The 20,991-nt window shown below is 45.8% G+C and overlaps 1 protein-coding gene across 5 annotated transcripts in view; it reads left to right on the top strand.

The window, feature by feature from the left end:
• Unc-115a (Uncoordinated 115a) overlaps positions 1-20,991 on the top strand; it is a 513,253-nt gene that overhangs the window by 158,517 nt on the left and 333,745 nt on the right. For all 5 annotated transcript variants that reach the window (XM_070531410.1, XM_070531409.1, XM_070531407.1 and 2 more), the window contains exon 4: positions 8,341-8,465. In XM_070531410.1, coding sequence (XP_070387511.1) covers positions 8,341-8,465 — 125 coding nt within the window. The remainder of the gene's footprint in view (positions 1-8,340; positions 8,466-20,991) is intronic.

The raw sequence follows: 20,991 nt of genomic DNA, 5'->3' as shown, positions 1-20,991 counted from the left end.
TGAAGTCTCAATGCATTTAAATGTTAAAAAATGGTGTACCTATTCTGTTATCGAATAGGAAAATTCGAATATTTGACTAGTTTGCATGTTGTTTTTATTTAACGATGCAGGCATGGATACTTTGTGAGCAGGAGGCAACCTTGCGCATTGCTGCGACGGAAATAGCACTGCTGCAAATGCATGTGAAAACTGCCAGTGGAAATTGCTCTGCGACGTGCGTGGCAGAAAAATTTTATTCGCCCCAATCGCGCCATGTGAAACAGCCTTTTAGCGTGTGCTGCAACAAGATGATAGCGATAAGGAAGATAAGCGGGCGGGATAACATAGAAGAGTTGTCCACTGAGATTGCACTATGTTTCGACGTGTACGAGCCGTGCCGCACTGTCTGCGCATGCATGGGCGTACAGACACGAGTCTGTGCGCGAGTACGGTTGCTTTGCTGGACAAGTTTAATTCATACTGTAAGGTATGTGGTTAATACCTTACCAAAACTATTTTGTTCATGGGTGTTTGCCACATTCACTGAACCAAGTATTCATGCAGTGTAATCTACAGCTAACAGTTTGAACGCTTGTCAATTAAAACAGCACAACTTCTACTGTAGCAAAATGGTACCCACACTGTTAGGATCGTCGCGTATGTATCATTGCTCCTAAACTGCAGCGAAAGAATACTGTTATAAGGTCCCATTAGTGAATGGAATTTTCGGAAATACACATGATTTCCGAGGCATAATTGTAGGCTTAAACACGCACACATCGCGCTGCCTGCTCTGTCTACCTCAATGCCAGCAGAAAGACTGGCCATGCCTACTTGAACCACTTTTGTACGTCTTGCAGAGCCGTTTTCCACGTATAAGGTGCCACTTCACACTAAATAGACCGTGCAAGCGCAAAAACGAAACACCAGAAACCAGCGCAGTGTGTATACGGGACATACAAGACAGAGCACTCACTCAAGTCAGCGTGCCAACTTCCCATAGATTGCACCAGTACGTACGCAATATGGTGGCGCCTGTGAAAAAACTATCTATAAACTAAGAAGCGCCTGAACCACACCATGCATTGAAATGAATGGTGTGGTTCAGTGCTTCCTGACAAGCAAGTGCATATGCGGAGATTGATTATATTTAAGCGAAGCTCACACCTACACCACCAAGCTCACTATATATTGCATGTTCACACGGCACATTCAGTGAAACATTTAATACTAGTTTTCTTGCCGAGGCGGAACCACTGGCGATAAAACGATACCTTTGCACAGCACCATCGGGCAGAACTTGTCGTCTGGGGAGGAACAACTACAAATGTGTACACCTATGCCGAGGCACCGTAGCGCGGCGTCTCGGCCGACCTTCTGTGCATACACCCTATACTTGAGAAAACAACAAAAAAGACTGGAAAAATATAAATTTTAAGCTTTCAAACCGGAAAATAATAATTATAATTAAAAAGACAAAATTTTTGCACTGATATTGACATTAGTCGCACATATAGGCATGTAACAGGACCAACATGAAGCCGCCCACAGGAATAGGCATCGGCACATCGTGTGCAGAACCTACATGTGAGGACAAAGGGCAATGGTTAGCTTTGCTGCAGCGTTGCTGCTGATGCAGTATGGGATTGCACAATGCAGTGACTTACCTCCGGCGATCTTATCGGCTCATCTGCACCTTGGGACAACCGCCTCCTCTTTCTTGCTGTAGGAAGCAGAGACTGTTTGCACTTTGCTTTTTGTGGACACATGTGCAGTTGAACTTTTTTTTAGAGGGTCGATTTGCCGCTTACTTTCGCAATACGATCAACAAAGAAATGGTGTATCAAGTTTTCAATGCAGACCCACTGGCAGGCCTAGCAGACGAGTGCTGCACTGGCAGCATCGGGGCACTAGTTGCCATAGCAACAGCCTATTGGAAGGTGTCTCTTGGTGTGCTGCCGCACTGAGCCAATGAGAGGGCCGCGTGCTTTGTCAGACTGGCCTCTGATTGTTTTACGAGTGCACTTTTTCTATGTGGCCATCGTCGCCGAGGGAGCGGGGAACTGAAAGGCGGAAGTTTGAGCTTTCGAACGATACCAAGATGGCGGCGCTCGTCAGTGGGAAAGACGAGAAATAGCTCCGTGAACTCCGCTGTTTCTGTGCGATTTTGTGGTCCTTTCGCGCTGTCCGCGCTGACAAAATAATTTTTTGCGGACACTTGGGTTGCGTTTTCGGGCAAATCATTTTGATATGGTGTAGATTAGACATTGTAGGTGCCAAAATAAGTAGTTCCCGAAAATCTGTTTTTTAGAGAGATTTTCGGCTTTTAAGACCCGTGTTGTCCCCCCTTTAAATGTGATCTATATCAGTAGCACCACCTATAGAGGTGCTACTGATAGCCACCTAGTAGGCACTTCTGAAAGTACGCTTGGGAGCAGTAGCAGACAGCCCTTTGCAGCAAGGATGGCTAAAGTTCGCAGTGGCGATTTCTACTTTGTTTGGGTGCCAGACTGCTTCTTCTGCGTTGACAGCTGCAGAAAAGGCACTAGCCTCTATAGGAGCTGACATGAACATAGTGTTACTGGTGTTTGGACAACCCAGTCTACATATGTGCCAGATGTGTCCTGCAGACAAACGCAATGGATACCAAGTTACACGAAGTGGAACTCATGTTAACTAGCCGCTTGGTTTTGTTAAGTAATGCAATGTCTTGATCATTTTTTTTTTAAATTCTATGCTTGCAGTAATAATGCTATTGTACCTCAATAATAGGCCCGCGTCATTAGTGCAGACTTATCTCATACAAATCTGCACGGTGTGATGTCTGCATATGTCTTGGCGATCTTTCTGCCTATGAATACATCTGACATCGCTGAATAAGTGCCATTAAAGTTGCCTCAAGAAGAGTAATTGCGAATTTATTGATGGAAGTGCCTACACTAGTAAACGAAGTCGCAAATCGCACAGGTTAATAAGAGCCCAAGTTCGCACTGTACTGCTGATGCAGTTCTGCAGCATACGCCAATGACATGCTGTTCCTGCTGCAGTTTTCGCAATTTTAAGTTCCCTTGGGGAGCTGCATGGAAATGTAAAAAGCTAAAGTCTGATCAACTTTTCAGTAGGTTCTTTTTTTTCTCGAACGTTGCTAGAAAGAGATGCGACATATACATAAAGGCAGAGTAGCACCAGCCAAAGTAGATGGGCGCTGGCGGCAAGGCTGGGTTTATTCCTCTGCGGCGTAAGCGTAAGAAAGAATTCAGTTTAGTACAAAATGCACATGCAAAAAGGGACTACATTGTGAAACAACCAAATCACTCGGCGTGATAAGTCTGCTAAGACAGCATGAAGGTGTAAAAATTTCCCAAATGTGACGCGAACTTTTCAGTGAAAATGGAACAGATAAACCATATGCAGCAACTGTTAGCAATTCTTACCCTTAACTACTTATTTTCTTTACAAATTTCCTAAGAAACCGCAATATCTAATATGTCCTCGGGCAAAAAGAATAAAGCTGTTAAACAGCATTTGCTTGTTATCATTTTGATAAGACAGCGCGATTTACAAACGAGGCAAGGTGAAAACCTCTCGCTTATAAAAAATGAACAGGTCTGCTTGAAGCAACTAGTAATAGATCAACATGCACAGAGCCATGCATAAAATAAGCAAAAACATCAAGTGCATGACGGCTGGTACGAGGACTTACCGGGCCGCTTAAAACCAACAATCCCAGTTCTTGCAAACTTCAGTAGCTTTAACAATACAACACAATTCACTCATGCAGTCGTGCTGCCTAGCTAGCGCAACGCAGTGAAGAAGTGGCAAACGGTAGAAGCGGCAAGTGGCGTTCAGAACTTAGCGAAACTCTTTCAAACCACACGCTGCACTGCGGTCGAAGAAAACATGGGCAGGCCTTGATAACTTCGTCGCTTACCCATCTAAATACGATTGAATGCAAAGATCATCGACACGACAAAAGAAAGCGTGAGAACCAAAAATTTTTCGACGAACGACATCGATCCATTGCTACCATTCCTCCTACTGATGATTCGTGGGGAATGATCAGAACCGTATTGCCGGCATGTTTTCACTGGTATTTGAGCACCACAGTATGCAACAATTCTTCAACGTGCCTTGAAGCTTTGGCCACCACACACATGCGAAGGGTGTTGCTTATTTTGCTCTGAAAACGTGAATAAGACAGAGAAGTGCGATACCACGGTACGCGGCTGCGTCCTTTTCCCAGCGCACTTCACAAGGCCGCCACCAGTGGGGTGTCGATTGGCACGCACTACGCGTATAGTTGCGGAAGACCCTGTCGTGGTGGTTGAAATCGGGCCAGGAGGAACCCTCCCTGCTAAGGCAGGACGAAAGACGGAGCAAAAAAAAAAAAAAAAAGTTTGACTTGTTCCAGCCATTCAGAGGGGTTTAACTTTTTGCAGGACTTTACCCATATTATCGCACCTTAATTCCAGCCTATGAGGCAGCCATGAGGCAATTGGCAAGCAAGGATGGATGCAATTTTCATAGATGTGGTCAGCTAATGGCACCTTGTAGCAATCAGTGTAGTGAAGTGGCGAAGGCTGCTGGCATCTTTCATAAGCTGGCAGTGTCTGTTGGGCCATGGTGTTCCCTCATTTACAGTGGGGAACATCTGTTTGCCGCTGCATTCACTCACCCGGCAGTAGAAGCAGTGAGCACCCACATGTAGCTTGCTCCAGGCATAACTTGCAGTGGGGATGCTTGACCTTGGCACTGCAGATCGCAGCATCAAGGTGGATGTTTGCCATGCAGTGTAGGAGATTGCGTCTTTTAATGCCATGCATGGCAGTGTCCAAGGCCATTTCCAAGTGGGCATGCACCATGAAATGGTTGTTTTGTCAATTTGTAGGGGAGTCTAGCTTCGTTAAAGTAAACTAATAGATGCATTAATTACAGTGGGGGATTGTTGCATCCCTTTGTAGTGTGTAACTTGCAGAACAAAGCATGTTGTTGACTGCTGAGGTGTTGCAGTTTTGGGGACTAGGTGCTGCAGAGGGCGCACTGTTTGGCAAGCACCATACCAATGGTTCATTGCTAACAAAAAATCACAGGCACATGCTTACTCCCAAGCATAATAAACTAGATGGGAGGCATGAACCATCTAGGAAAGTTAGGCTTGCAACAAGTAAATAATAGACTGTGTCCAGACATTGAGAGTAGCAACTCAAAATGAGTGCTTGCATCATGATACTGTCAGTAATGGAAAGAATGATGACAAGAAAATGATCTTTTTCATCAGCATTCATAGTTTTAGCATCAAATTTTGGGCACAGATAACCAAACAGGCTTTTCTTCTGTGGCTTAGAGCCATCCTGGAGAGCACGCCTTTGGGTGGGAGATACCATACAGAAAAGTTAGTTTGCAGCTCTAGAAATAATCCGCAGTCGATTCAATAATTCCATGTGGTTTATATTGTCTTTCTTTAACCCAACATTCATTCAAGTTAGAGCAACGAAAGAATTGGGACAGGAAAGACAAAACTTAGTGCTGCGAATTTGTGAAAAGAAGTATTTCTTTGTTTTATGCCCTTTTCATACAGTACCTGTCAACTCCCTTGAGGTACCTCCAGGAGTTGTGGTCATGTCCCATGGCAACTAACAGAAGGTGTCAAGGGCCAGTTAGGTGCTATTCAATTATGTACATGCACAAAAAATGTCATAAGAGCTTTATGCAAAAAGTTGACTATTTTCAAGAAACAGTGTGAACCTGCTGAGCATAGTAAAGGCCAAACTACACATTCACTTGCAGGCGTGTGAAAGCTCACGCCTCTGCACCTCGCGCATGCACAGATGGTGCAGGGCAGATTGTATGTGTCGAAGTGCAGCGCGAGCCCATATATATTCTCCAGACAAATGTGTACTCCATCTCATGAGTACCTCGGAGCACTGCCAAAGGTACAAGGCGCACACAGGCAATATCCTTGGGTAGCGGTATATAGTTCTGGGTGTAACTGACTGATGATTAGCTGCACTAGTTTTATTTTTGCTACAGGATGCGATATAGCAATACGTGACATGTTATGGCCTTTGCGCATGCACGTCATATACTGGAAATTAGTGACAGTTCTTGCCAGTAACCATAATAGCCACCCTAACCGTGATCACCTATAGCAACATGGCAGCGCCCATACAGGGCTGACCACCCGCTTCTATCCGAAGTCGCGCTTTTTGCTGGCTCTCTGCCCTGTCAGCAAGAATCAAGTGACAAAATCCGTCATCACTACGTCTCGTCTCAAGCTGAAGTCAAAGCATTAGGTATGTTCTGCCGTAATTGTTGAGATCGACTGTTTATTTTCATGCTGCTAGGACTACAGACACGGCATTTAGCCTTAGAACTGGCTTGATTTCTAGTTAGCAGATGGCGCCACAGCATTAGCACTAGTGATGCATTGACGATGCAGAACGCTGTGAAGGCCTAATGGTTCTCTGCATAATTTACTCCCCTGCTCTAGCATGGTACGTGATGATAGTAGCGAGCAAACGCCAAGTATAGACGCCGAGCAGACGCTGTGCCGCAGGTGAACATTGATGAGGACGTTGGTCCTTGCCACTGGCTAAGGAGGCTGCAAGGGGAATGCAGGAAAAGTGTACAGGCGAACCGAAGCCCCCACTGTTGCATGCATGTAAACAAGGTTATGGAGTCAAATTTTTTTCTGTCAATCCACTAACGATGGAGCATGTACCAACAGGATGGCAAGCATGTAGCGACAGGATGGATGAGCACATCTGGAGGGCCAAGTGGGTGCACGCTGGTGCATGTCATGTAGGTTCAAACTGCCATTACTCGCGAGGCAAGGGAAACGCAAGGCGTGTGGGCACGAGCTTTTGCACACCGGCACGCGTACATGTAGTTTGGCCTAAATGCTGACAGTGACACTGGCAACCTTGTGCTTACCCCTGTTTTTGAGTACACTGTGGCGGGCCTTCTATTGCATGCTCTGACGGCCCAGTGAATCTTGTATGCCTTCTTGGCTAAGGACCCTTCACAGCTTCTGGGATGACCACTTGTATGTAATTGGAAAGCACCATAGGGCATAATGCACACACACAGATTCGAGAGATGCTCTGGGGCAACAGCAAGCATAAATGGGATTAAGCCGTAGTTGAACCGTTCCATTATGCAATCAACATTGTTAAAATCACAATGACGTGTAGCCCTAATTTAAATAGAATTAACTTCAATTGCATCTCAAGCACCATGGTCAAGAGAGGGCTCCCTTCAACTGTCAAAGGATGTGGCCAAACTCGTTTTCACGAAAAGCTTCATTAAACTCTCTTAACCCTCTCAAAGTCAATTTATTTCGCCATATGCAAATGCTCAGAGTCGATTTTTTTTTTATTGCAGATTCCAATTCTTCTTGGGGACCTGTTTCGAACAAAATTGACCATAATTTTTTCTAGGGTGACCGTAAAGTGAGAAAAAAATATGTCGTGTTGGTATATATGTACTCTTTATGAATAACAACAATAAAGAAGAAAATAAACTTATAAGAATTAAGAAGTTGATGCATTGTTATACAAATAGTTCAAGGCTTTGGAAATGTGCAAGTCTCAAATGTTCCTGCTGTTACATTATGTATGTCCATAGGGTAGTTGAACTGCGTAGGTGTTCCCACTCAAGGAAACTGTGGTTGTGTGCCCGCCAAAAAAGCAAAATGTGTGACAAACTTCCGCTGATCTTAATTTTATTGCCAACCAGAGGCAATTAGTTTTCGCAAGTCTCAAAAAAAAAAAAAGGAAAAGAAACGGAAACACATGCAAGGCGGCATCCTTCCTATGCGCACCCCTGTGAGCATTAGATGAGCGAGAAACAGCGGCCGCCCTTTGAGCGATTAGAAATGAGATGGCCATTAGATTTGCAAGTGCAAGAAGCGGAACCTGCCCGCAGAACAAAACTCAAGCTGCCGTCTGCACGCTTGCGCGCCAATGCGCGAGCGGTAGTATATAGATGCGCCGGAGCAAACTAACTCTAAAAAAAACCATGCAACAAAAACCGAGAGAGGGAGGCACGCAAAAAAGATTCCCTGTATTCCCACGTAGTCGCAGCGCATGACAGAAAAGAAAAAGTTAGGAAATAGGCGTGCTTTTTAAACGTACAGACGGCGCCGTAAATACTGGGCATCGACCATTTTGGACTTGTTCGCGGCATTTACGTCATTGACCCTGAAAGGTTACTTACAGGGTGACCATGTGACACCAATTGCATCTTCCTTGAGATATAGACAAAACTTCATGGACGCCCATGTGACAGTCATGCTGTGTACTAAAGCTTTATGGTAGAGGGTAAATACTAGTCATTTGTACACTTCTTTCTTCTTTACAGGCAACAGTTTCCCAGTGGGGAAAAAGTGACTTACACTGGCAAAGAGTGCCTTTGTTCAAAGTGTATCCAAATACCTGTGGTGACATCCCAATCTGTGGAAGAGCCACACATCAATGGAGCAATCAGTAAGTTGACCTCATCACATATTATCTCATTTGAGCTGATTAAGGGCATCTTGTTAATCCTGCTTGAAGCTGTTTAGGTGCTTGCAACAGTATTCCAAATCTAAACGAATATTAGCCACCCAGGATAGCAGTGCACAGAAAGGCGAAAACAGAACGAGCAAAAATAAAAAGCATGTGCACTGATCTATTTTGCCATCCATATGACAGCCATGTCCAATGTCTTCGCAGCAGTGTTAACCACAGACCTGCTGCAGCACAATCATTGCAAGTTGACATACACGAGCAAGATCGCACTGCTGGTGGTGATTGTAGCACTTCATTTCATATGGGATGGAGTCATTATGGCAGTTCTCACATTCTGCCAGTTCTTCTGCCCATGTTATTAAACTTAGGTGATGCCAGCAGCAGAGTTGTAGACGTCACTTGTGTCACAGTGGTGCTGTCGTCCACCGAAAGGAGTGTATGAAGGTCATTCCACGTCATTTGAGTAAGTTATTGGGTCTGCCCAAAAAGTGCCAGAGTAACTGAAGGTCAGGTTCCAGCCCGAAAGCACCTGCTTGCACTTACGGATGTGTGCCAGTGGTTAGGGCTTTACACTGCCACTCCCGAGATAACTTGGGCACTCACTCTCGCACAACTCTTGTCACTCCCGAGTATACAGTTGAACCCGTTTATGAATACATGTACCCCATACACAGTCGAACTCTACTATATCAAACCCCTTTACATTGTGAATTATCTCTTATATTGAACAATTTCCGAACACTAAGGTTGCAGTCGGAATATATAGCAAAAGTATTACATTGAACAAAAATAGCAGGCACTGCTTTTATACTGAACATGAAACAGAGCTAAACTTATCCAGAAGCTGCCAACCCCCCGTAGAAGTGGTTTAGCCCAGCTGCACCTGTGTGCATGCCTGTGCAGCACTACTGCAACATGTCTGGGCACCCTTAAAAAATAATCCTGGTCTGTTTCTTGCACGCTTATGGAGGTTTGTACGCATTGTTAACTCGCATATTGCCTTTGTTTTTGCTTCATGCCTAGCACGAAGCAGCAGAATCTGCCATTCACCCTAAAGTTAGAAATTATCGAGTTGAATGTGCAGAGAAAAGAACTATCACCAGTGTCCCGGGCGGATATTAATAAGGAAATGAACCCAAACTGCTTTCATTGTGCTGCTATTCGCATTCCCGTTGACAACAGTGAAAAGTTTTTCAACAAGTGAAAATGAACCTACAGCTGGTTTCGACAAAGTCCGAAGCTATTTGTCAGCATTTTGAGAAGCTGTTAATGAGTCAATGGTGGACAAGTTTGTGTCCACAGACGAAGGCGCCGGGGCCATGGGAGAGCTTGAGAATGAGGACTTCACCACTGATGCCATGAATCACTACAAAGTGAAGGTAACAGTGAATACAATATGGATCCTGTGCTCACCTGCTCCAACTTGATGTGTGTGCTCGTCCTACTCCAGCACTTCTGCAAGAAAAGTTGGAAGGCTGCTGCCTCAGCTGCTCGTAGTCCTTGGATAACGCGAAAAAATTTGTGCTCTCCCCGCAGAATTGGCACTACATTGTTCCACAGTAAGCCACAATGAAGTATACTTTTTAATATAGTGCTGTCACAAATTGTATGTGCTTTTATGTTGTCGCATTCTTCAAAAGTTCTATATTGAATCGCACAGTACTGTTGTGTGGCGCTTGCGCATGAACATGACAATGGTGCCTTGAGCGCGATGACAAGGCGGGGAAGAAGTGCTGCTCAAGGTGGCAGTTAGCTTGGCTGTTTTACCCCATTGTTTATATTGTATAAGTACACTTTTGCTTTTCCTTGACGTACACGTAATCCCCGTATCAGTTTGTTGGAGGTAGCAGGATACCAGATGCCGGACCACGGAGCTATGCAGTGGTCGTCACTTTAGTTTCCACGATGGTGGACGAGTTGGCAAGTGCACCATCAATGATATCGACATCACTGGCACTGGCAACTTCAATGATTGTCCTTTCACATCCTCATGATCCTGGAACATTGTGCAGTACGGATGACGAAGATTGGTAGGTGTAGTGTATAGGACTGTTCGGTACTTTCGCAGTGGAAGTGTGCAGTGATGCAGAAGAAAGACAATCATTTGGGAACCTTGTTTTACTGTGAACATTTAATGAAATGAAACGAAAGTTAATCATCTGCATAACGGCAGTCATTACGTCTGAACACGAAAATAAACGGGTTAGAGCAGTCTTGTGCTGAGAGGCTCATGGTTCCGTCATGGCACTGTAGAGTCCCCGTGCTCGAGTCAGCTGCAACGACCTGTTCAGGACCCATCCAACATGGTTCTTGGGAGGCATGGCACTCTTGGGAGCAGTAGCAGCAGCCTGGAGCACTGTGCCTGGTTCGTACTACGCTCGGAACTCGCGAGCTACGGTTGCACGCCCAGCACCTAGCTACCTCTGTGCAAGACTGGAACGCTACTGAGCACATACCTCAGGTGCGGCAGTTCACGGACTGGTGGCCCTCGGGTCAGCCAGCGTCTCCAGCACTGGCAGCTGTAGCCCTGGTCCCTTGGACACACTTGTCCGTGCTTGACTCCACAGCCCTCTGCACCTTGCCACGCTAGTCTCGTCTGGCAGGACCTCGTTTACCCCAGGCGCTCGGAACTGCTGTCCGCCTGGTTTGAACAATGCGAGATTACGCCTCATGCCTCCATGCTCATGCACCCGTTCACCTCCTTCCTCATGGAGCTTGGGTGCCTGCCCCAGTCTTCTCACGGCACTAACATATTACCGTAGGAATACTACGAACGTTCGAGTCAGCGCAACTGGGATCCAATGCCCTTGCTTGTGAACATGTTATTTTACCTCAAAGGAATGGCAAAAGTATGTGGTTTAACAACCACGAGGAGGAGTGGGAAGCTGGGGTGCCTGCAAGGAAAAGCTGGGTGAATTGGTTGGGAGGGCAGTTGGCCATCGCAAAAAAAGAGCTAGCCATTTTTGCGCAGATATTCACTGAATCATACATATCCTATATTCAGAATGCGTTGGCACTATGTCGATAATTTGATACTGACATGTCCGCGTCCGACAAGGTTGGACATGTCTTTAAGGGCCTACTGGATGACGCATCGAACCTCTTGAGTTGCCGAAATTGCATGACCATCAAAAGGCATCATTTAAAAATGCTGGTGCTTCGAGCGGGCCAAGAGGCGCTGTATTGAGAAGCCATTCGCACAGTTTCCAGAGACCACTGCGACAGCCTCGTGCGAAGACGGCTTTTGCCTATCAACTCTGCCTCCACCTAAGCTTTCATGGGTGGTGCGCCGAGAAATTGAAGCGGTGGCTCCTGCTGTTCTCTACAGCGGCATCGGCGATTCCTCTGCGCCTTCAGTTTTTCTCATTCAGGCCATCGTCCGCTCACAGCCTCTATTGGCAACAACCCCGTCGCCTCTACTGTGCTCCACAGCCGATAGCCATTGCTATGAGGTGGTTCATCCCGTTGATCGCCGCCATGTTGTTCATCTCCTTCCCGTCAACGTAGATGCCAGACCTTGCCACTGAACTCTGGACTGGAAAACTAGGTGATACATCTCAGAGGAAATGCTGCATTGTCGACTTCCGCTGCAAATCCTTTCCTTGTACAGTTAAACCTGGATGTAACGACCCTCTATGTAACGAATTCCTCGATTTAACGAAGTTTTTGAATTTCCCAACGCTGCCCCCATTGAAGCCCATGTATTTTCAACCTCAATGTAGCGAACGCATTGCGGCGGTTAATCTTATGTAACGAACTGGCAAAGCTGATCAGTCATTACCTTTTGCACTTTTAAGGAAAATTCGACCAAAGAAATGCACTAGATTAGTGAACATTAATACTGTAAGGAGCCAGCAGCTATGTGAACGCCTGGGATCGCTGCGACCAAGCAAAGTTGGCGATGATGATGATGATGATGATGATTGTGGCGGCTAGCGCCGCTCCGTGCCTAACGTAGCAGCCTTTTCAGGCTTTGCTTGTCTAGCGTGACACCAGGTGGCATTTGTAGCAGCAGTTGACTTCTCTTGCAGAATTTTTTTTGTGTGGATTGAGGACAAGCATTCTTATTTTGTGATTTTCATTTGTTTCAACGGCTTAGACACACTTCTGTGTAAGAATTCACTTTAAAAGCAATGCTGATGGCTGGTTCTTTCATTGCCAGGGTGGGGGAAGAGAGAGGGGGAGGGACGATGACAAACGACGAAGCATTTTGCGTGTTGTCCTGCATCTACACGTGTGCGTGTGTCAATTGTGCTCTGGTGCTGGTTGTCCGACTTGTTTTGGAGGTGCTAGGCCGGCCTGTCGGCGTGTAGTCGTGCATGTCCGCTTGTAACTGCGTCGTCGGTTGGTCGTGATGAGTTGTACTGCCAGAAAACGAAAAGTTCTGTCTTTTGAAGACAAACTCGCAATGTTAAATGCAGTCTTCGCAGGCGAGAAGGACATGGCCGCCCATTCCAGCGAGCACCCTATCAACGATTTTGAGTGCGGAACACAGCATCAGAAACGCAGTGGAGTCCGGAGCAAGCACGAAGAAAAGACTGAAGCTGTCCACATACGCTGATGTGGACAAGGCAGTGTTCACATAGTTTTCGGGAATGCGAGCCAGAAATGGTGCCCATAATTGGCGCGATTTTACAACAGAAAGCAAAGGATTTTGCGTGTATCTTGGGCTATGACGATTTCAAGGCAAGGAATGGGTGGCTGCAGGGATTCAAGAGCCGGCACGGTGTCGTTGGAAGAGTAATCAGTGGTGAATCTGCTTCTGCAGACAGCGATGCTGCTGCTTTGTGGGTGGCTGACAAGCTGCTTGGAGGTGGCTGAGATCTACAATGCCGACGAGACAGCCCTATTTTATCAAATGCTTGCGGGCCCCACGCTGGCGTTTAAAGGGGATGACTGCCGCGGTGAAAAGCAGAGCAAGCTCCGCATAACAATTCTGCTATGCGCCAACCTTGACGGCACAGACAAGCAAGTCCCGCTAGTTGTCGGCGAAAGTGCCGTCTCGGGTGTTTTAAGGGAACGAAGCGTATGCCCGTGAAGTATGTGGAGAATTCCAATGCGTTGTTGGCTCGTCCAATATTTTCTGAGTAGTTAAAAGAATTTAACCAGGACGTCGAGTGGCAAGGCCGTCAAGTTTGCCTACTGCTGCACAATTGCTCTGCGCACCACGTCGAAGGCCTGCAGCTGTCGAAGATCAAACTGCATTGCTTCCCTGCCAACTGTACGTCCCTAATACTGGCGCCGACTAATCCTCAAGATACTTCTTGATGTCTTTCTGGAATGGAAGATGAAGATTGACATTTATCAAGCTGTCGATGCTTGCTGCCTCCTGGCAAGAGTTCAGGGCAGAAGTTATCGTGAATTGCTTTTTAAAGGCCAGAATAGCCAAAAACGCACAGGCTGGTGCCGACAAGGAGGAGGAGGAAGACCTTTCTACTCCGTCCGATGTGGCCGAAGCGTAGAATGAGCTACGCACTAGCGGTGGTGTACCCGACGATGTTGAACTGAGTGACTTTTTGTTTGCAGACAACGCTGCCGTAGCTACAGAAGAAATGACTGATGCAGCAGTAGCTGCAAGCGTGCAAAATTCTAATGGCGGTGATGATGGTGCCTGTGAGGCAAGTCCGTGTGACATGCCTATTGCAAAGGAGGTGAACTCAATGGACATTTTGCACCGTTTAGTCAGCTCGCACAACGATGAAGGAGCTTTACACGATTTAGCTTCTTTGGAGCAGTGTGTTGTGCCTTCACTCGTCCAGAAGAAGCAAGCAGAAATTGCGCAGTTTTTCACTGTAAAATAAATGCTGGAAGGGTGAGTTCACCTTCACAGATGTCTTGAGCGATTGGTTTGGTTTCTGCATCATTCGTACGAGCCTTCACGCGAAACCTCTATGTAACGAAAACCTGCATGTAACGAAAAATTGCGAGCTTTTGTCAACTTTGTTACATCCAGGTTTAACTGTATTGCCGACAAGACAAAGCTTGATTGATGTTGACGGTGTGACTGTGCCTGTACTTGTCAACACTGGTGCACAAATTCCGTAATGAATGCTCACCATCGCTGCCACCTCAAAAAAGTATTGACGCCTGCCACTTCCAGTTCTATATGTGTTGCTGGCGAGTAGGTGCCAGTGAGCATTGGACAGCATCGTTTAGGGATGGAGATGACCAGCGAGGGAGGCATGGGCCCATGGTAGGCCGATGTCTAGTGGCGATCTAGGAGCCCGTTTGTCTTCACATATTCTAGCAGCCTTGCCAATGCTGGAAGGTGGTAATGGGCCGGGAAGAGCAGGTGTGTGGCTGAGGCAGCTGGGAGTCCGTACCGTCAGTAGGTGGTATACTTGGGTGCATTCTTGAGCTGATGCAGGACATGTGCAGAGCATGTGCTCGAGGGTCTCGGCATCGCCACAGCTTCTGCAGGCCGGCGGGACGATGCGTCCCATGGAATGAAGTCTGGCTGCCGTCCATATGGAGCCCGTGCGCAGACGCACGACCCTGGAACAGATCCGTGGCGAGAGACCATTCTCAGGAAGAAGCTTTGGGGCTCGGTTGGTAGCTGCCCGGGTGTCTGGATGACTGGTAGTTAGCAGCTGCTTCAGTCGCGCACTGTAGAAGTCCGATGCTGCGACTCCTCTCGTGAGTGGAATGCATTTTTCATTCCACCGACGTATACGTCGGCACACACGCTAGCAACACCTATCTGCAAACGGCAGAAATGCATCTGGTGATAAGTCGTGGCCTCGGACATACGAGTGCAAAAGCATGCGTGTGCTGCTCAATTTCTAGAGGTTTGGTCCCTACAAACTGCTGGTGAATTTACTGCACAGTTCGTGCATTTGTGTTGCACACTGTGATGTGCTTGTTGACACTTGGGCATGGGTAATGGAGGTTCCGTGGATCGAGCGCACCTTGTGTTCGCCATCTTAGCCACATGGCGAGCGCGGAACCAGGGAAAATTTATCAGTGTCTTGTGCAACCCTGAGGAGGGGCCTGCGGAAACCCTGGGTTCTGTGGAACCCACACTGAGAACCCATGCCATAGAACCAAGGGAAAGATTGATGGGCGGTAGCACAAGTTCCTGAAGCACATCTTGAGCGGCAGCACTTCAGGTCTTCACTGCCCTCCATGTACGACCCTTTAACGGTCACATGTTCCCGAGGTTTAGCAAGAGTTTAGCAATCGCAAGGGTTCGTTCACTTACTTACACAAGGCGATGTCCAGGTTGCATTTCAACATTGGCAATGCTGTGCAAGGTGGCTATATTCGAATCTCAATAACAAGGTATGCTTCAGAGTTGCTTGGCTATGCTTTTTTTAGTGAGATTTCTACTGCTTATAATAAAACCGAAAATGCAAAATTTCAGACAATATTTGTTTTTATTAGTATACCGACATTTTGCCCATTCAGGCATTACAGTAGGAGGCTGGGGATTACATAAAAAGAAGACCTGAATATGCACTATATAGATTCAATTTAGTCTCGGGTAAAGACAACTAAATGGAATTTACCCGCCGCGGTTGCTCAGTGGCTATGGTGTTAGGCTGCTGAGCACGAGGTCACGGGATCGAATCCCGGCCACGGCGGCCGCATTTCGATGGGGGCGAAATGCGAAAACACCCGTGTACTTAGATTTAGGTGCATGTTAAAGAACCCCAGGTGGTCGAAATTTCTGGAGTCCTCCACTACGGTGTGCCTCATAATCAGAAAGTGGTTTTGGCACGTAAAACTCCATAAAAAAAAAAAAACTATATGGAATTTGGTTGGGTACATCTAGGACAGCTTTCAAATTCCAAAACAGCACTAGTAAGCTGCTAAGTGAAAATGCAACATACACTGATTATGGCATGCAAATATGGCATAGATAACATTTATATGGGAAACAGATTTAAAAAAAAATATGCACACACACACACACACACATCTATAGGCTAAACGGCAATCTACAAAGGGCGAAGCAAACAATCCAAAAATGTGTTGTGTGATACTGCCTGTGCAACGTCAGTGTGCAGCGAATTCCACAGTGTGACAGTGAGCGGAAAAAAAGATTGCTGGTATGTAGCTGTGCGTGCAAAAATTTACCTTGAGGGGGTGGTCATTGTGTTTTAACAAGAAAGTTGATGGCTGCACATAGTTATCTTTATCAAGGACTGATCAACACAGTAAAATACTTTTACTGAATGTGAAGTGAAAATGTTTTCAACGTTTGGCGAGTAATTCAGGCTATGTTTATGTCAGTAACGCTATTTTGCATTGAATATTTTCTAGTTGCAAAATGTGCAATTTGATTTTGAATGGCTTCGATTCTGTTAATTTGTATTCGGGTGTGAGGGTACCACATACGGACAGTCAAACCCAGATATACAGAATCTGAAGGAGATCACAGTGAAGCTTGATATATATGTAATTCTATATATAAAATAAAAATATTACACGAATTTTCAAGGGGATTTTACAGCTGTGCGTTCTACACAATAATTCCTTATACATGGGTTTGATATATCCGGGTTTGACTGTACCCCCGCATATTCCACAATAGGGTGGACATGGTAAAGTAAAGCAGCAGCCTCACTGTAAGTGTTGCATGCTTAAAATTTTTTTACTTCTTTAATAGTGCACCCTGCCTTAAGTGTTATGTAATGAGCGTGTTTATTCCAGGGTAGATTTCATGAAAAAGTACCTAAGTACTTGGCTTTGTTCACTGCTTCGATGACTTGGTTGTTAAAAAAAAAAAAAAGTGAAGTGGTGCGTGACTGAGTAAACATGATCTGTTTATATTTGCTAATATTAAGGGGCATCCTCCATTTCTATGACCAGAACAAAATTAAATCCAATTCGTTTTGCAATACTGACTCGGCCGAGTGATCAGTGCATTCCCTATACAGTGGAACCTCCACTAACGTTCTCCGATCATGCGCCGACCCGCATTTTGTAACGAATTGGTTTGGTCTCGGCAAAACCCCCTTATAAATGATGCATTAAAAACCTAGATTATACGTAATTTTATGCTCACCCCGCCTCGTATGACAGCTCTGGCACAATTTGAGAAAAAAAAAAAAAAAAAAAACTCTAAGCAGATGTAGGCTCACGTGAGCACACTGTAGCCAGCTGATAATGGGTTACATTTCCGTTGCATTCGAATAGCTGCATAATGGGGAATTTTAATATGAATGTTCTAAATTCCACTATTTTAGTTTTACGTTGGCAACCTATACCTTTATGTCTTGATCCAGTCTATAGAGGCAAGTAGACCAAAGTCAAAACTAGTTTTTGGTTGAAATAGATGCCATTTTCACTGTACTTCTGTTAAGGCCCAACCACTGGCATGCGTCGGCACGCTTCGGCGTGCAACGACAAGCCAGCATGGCGCTTCATGTTGGTTGGAGGATACTGGCATACAACCACTGGACACAAGTTCTGACGCGGGCAAATGCTCGCTGTTCAGCTTCGGCCCATTGTTGCTTATATCGATTTGAATTCAACGAAGAAAACCGGCGTCTCTATTACCAGCATTAAATGGTAAATCAGCTCGCTGTCTGATCGATTGGCGTAGGGAGTAAAACAAAACATAAGAGCGCACGCTCGCGCATGGCCAACCTAAGGCCACCACGAAACATCTGAGCGCCAGGCGCTATCAAATATTTGTGATGCACTGGCATCGTTTTCACGCTTTTCAAGTCTAGTATGCTTGAAATAACCATATGTCTACGCTAGTCTTGCTGCATGAGGCCCATGGCGCTGCTCAACACAGCGATCACTGCGGTTGGGGAGGCAGCACGATACATATATAAGCTGTGTGCTTCGGCATTGCCTTTTTGGCCTGTATATATATATGAGAGGGTTCGCATAAAAAGAATGCGATGGCTATTTTTGAGCGCAAAATTTCTGTAATACGTGTGTGTGCGTCGTAGAGAACTGAACGAACACAACCGAAAAAAAAAAAATTCGGTTATAATCCTCTTTCTCTAAAAAGCAAGAGAAAACGGGCTAACACCACACAACGTTTATAAATATATAACCGCTGATGCCGTATGCCTGGACCATGTGCTATATAGAACAAAGATATCTGTAATCCAGCACCTACTACTGCTTAGGACGCTCACGCAGTTCGTAAACGGTCGCTTTGCTGGACAAGCTTAATTCAAACTGTAAGGTATGCTGCTATTACTAGCCATGGGTGGAAATCTCATCCATCCAACCAAGTAGTCACGCAATGTAACCTGCAGCGAACAGTTTGGATGCTTGTCAAAGTATAACAGCACAGCTCCTATCGTAGCACAACGGTACCCACGCTGTTACGAACGTAGCGTATGTTTCATGGCTTCTAAATCGCAGCTCAGAAATAGAGGATAATACTGCAATAAGGTCACATTAGTGATTGGAACATTCGGAAATACACAATTGATCTCCAAGGCTGATTGTAGGCTCGAATATGCGCGCACACATCGCGCTGCGTGTTCCGTCCACCTCAACGCTCAGCAGAAATTCCGGCCATGAGGCCTTAAAGGAGTACTGACACAAAAAAAATCCATGTGGTTTTTTCTGCTTTAATAAGTAGGTAATGACCCAGTAATCACGGCACGAGACCTCATTTACTTCAGAGCGTGACAGGTTAATTATCTGCAGTCTTTTTTGTAGCGACCAGTCCGAGTTTCGGTTTCAGAGAGCAACGAAACGGTCCACCGGGAGTGTAAACAAAGTGGTCATGTGTTCGCAAAAAGCCATGACGTATGTTCTGCCGCGCAGCCAGCGTGCGGCGCGCCGGCACGCGAGCTTCGTGTTGCTAGTCGTCTGCTACGCCTGCACGTGGTTTGCCATGTCCTCGCCATCATCGTCGTCCTCGTTTTCGTCGTCCAGCGGCGACGATTTTCTGCATGTGGGAGTCGCCGCCGTATTAGACGTGGCCAATCACTTTCAATTTGACCCACTGGAGAGCAGCGACTCGGATATTGCGGCCGGCGACGGCGAGCACGTGTAAAGAGCACGTGTAAAGCCGCATGGCAGCCAACGAAAAATTCGTGACGTAGCCACATGACGTAGCGTTTTCTTGGCTATTTACAGACCCGGGTGATGTCAATGTCGCGAGGTGCTCTGTTTTACGGTTGGCTGCGCGCACGTACTTTAATATTTATTTTAAGTATGTTCTAAGCGATATTCGCCGCTGATATTTTACACACGATGTGTGTGTGACCCACTAAATCGATCTCGCAAGTTATCTCGACTTCAAATTTTTGTGTCAGTACTCCTTTAAACCACTTCAGCACGTCTCACAGAACCGTTTACCAAGTAGAACACGCACTTCATACTAAACAAACCGCACGACCGCGAAAACAAACACGAGAACCTACCGCCGAGCGTATACCTGCCACGCAAAAGACCGCTTTCACCCAAGCCAGTATGGCGCTGCTCATAGGCGGCGCCAGTGCATTCACAATATGGTGGCGCCTACGAAAAAACGATCTATAGAAAAAACACGTTTGATTAACAAATGTGCACTTGCTGCAGCAGCTTTTTTCCATTGCAGGTAACAATAGTGCACATGATATCGACATGAGCACTTGCACTCACTCAGACTTTAAATAATGCCAGTTTTACTGTTTCTACCTTTGATTTTCTTTTCTAACACCCTGTGTCTGGTGCAGCAAAGCCTAAGTTGCTTTTGTGCCAATAGACCCAATTTAGCTAACTTCAAACGAGCCGGAGTTTTAAAAAAAATGTGTTTGGGCTTATCAGGCCCCTGAAAAGAGCAATCACTTGTTCACGGTGTTGCTCCACTGCTACATGTGTGATGCTCAACTGTTTTCGACCTTAATAGGCAACTCTGCACTGTGACTCATGTTGTATATCACATATAGCATCTCACAATATATAGGCAGTAACATCTGTCTTGCTTTCTAAATCTAAATATGGTTATTCTGCACTGAGGCTAAAAACTTGTTACCCGGTCGGAATATTTTGGGATAAAAACAAATAATTCCGTTTGTGAGTCAGGGCTGCAGCTTCCTTTTTATAGTTAGCTGATACGTACGATAAGGTCGTTTGCATTCAATGACTGGTGCTTGTTGATGCTTGCAGTATGCAGTGTTCAAGGTAGATCTCAGGCTTGCGAACACGGCACGTGCCTGCCGCCGTAGAAATTCTCAAACCCTACTGAAATGCGAAAAGTGAATAACCAATTGGACCATTGGACAAAGTTGAGTTTCTTTCTGCAGGTTTCCAGAATTTAATGGTTTTCTTTTGGGCAAAGTCACTTGTATTAGTGTAGATTCATGACTTAGAAACGAACTGAACCAGTTGTAATGGAATTTAGGTGTGTGCACAGTGTCGAAAAGCGAACTATTGGCGTTGTGTGCAAGTCGAACGCTCCAAAGCTGGAACGAGCGCTGTTTGCTGTTGCTTCTAAATTTCATGCAAGCAAATAAACTGACAACTCAAGGTGTTGAATGAGAAAACAGTATCTTTTGCTTGCATCGCTATACTAAAGCATGATATGAAAACGATATGT

The sequence above is a fragment of the Dermacentor albipictus genome, chromosome 1, assembly GCF_038994185.2.
Source record: "Dermacentor albipictus isolate Rhodes 1998 colony chromosome 1, USDA_Dalb.pri_finalv2, whole genome shotgun sequence".
NCBI lineage: Eukaryota > Metazoa > Arthropoda > Arachnida > Ixodida > Ixodidae > Dermacentor > Dermacentor albipictus.
This window is presented reverse-complemented; position numbering and strand designations above follow the sequence as displayed.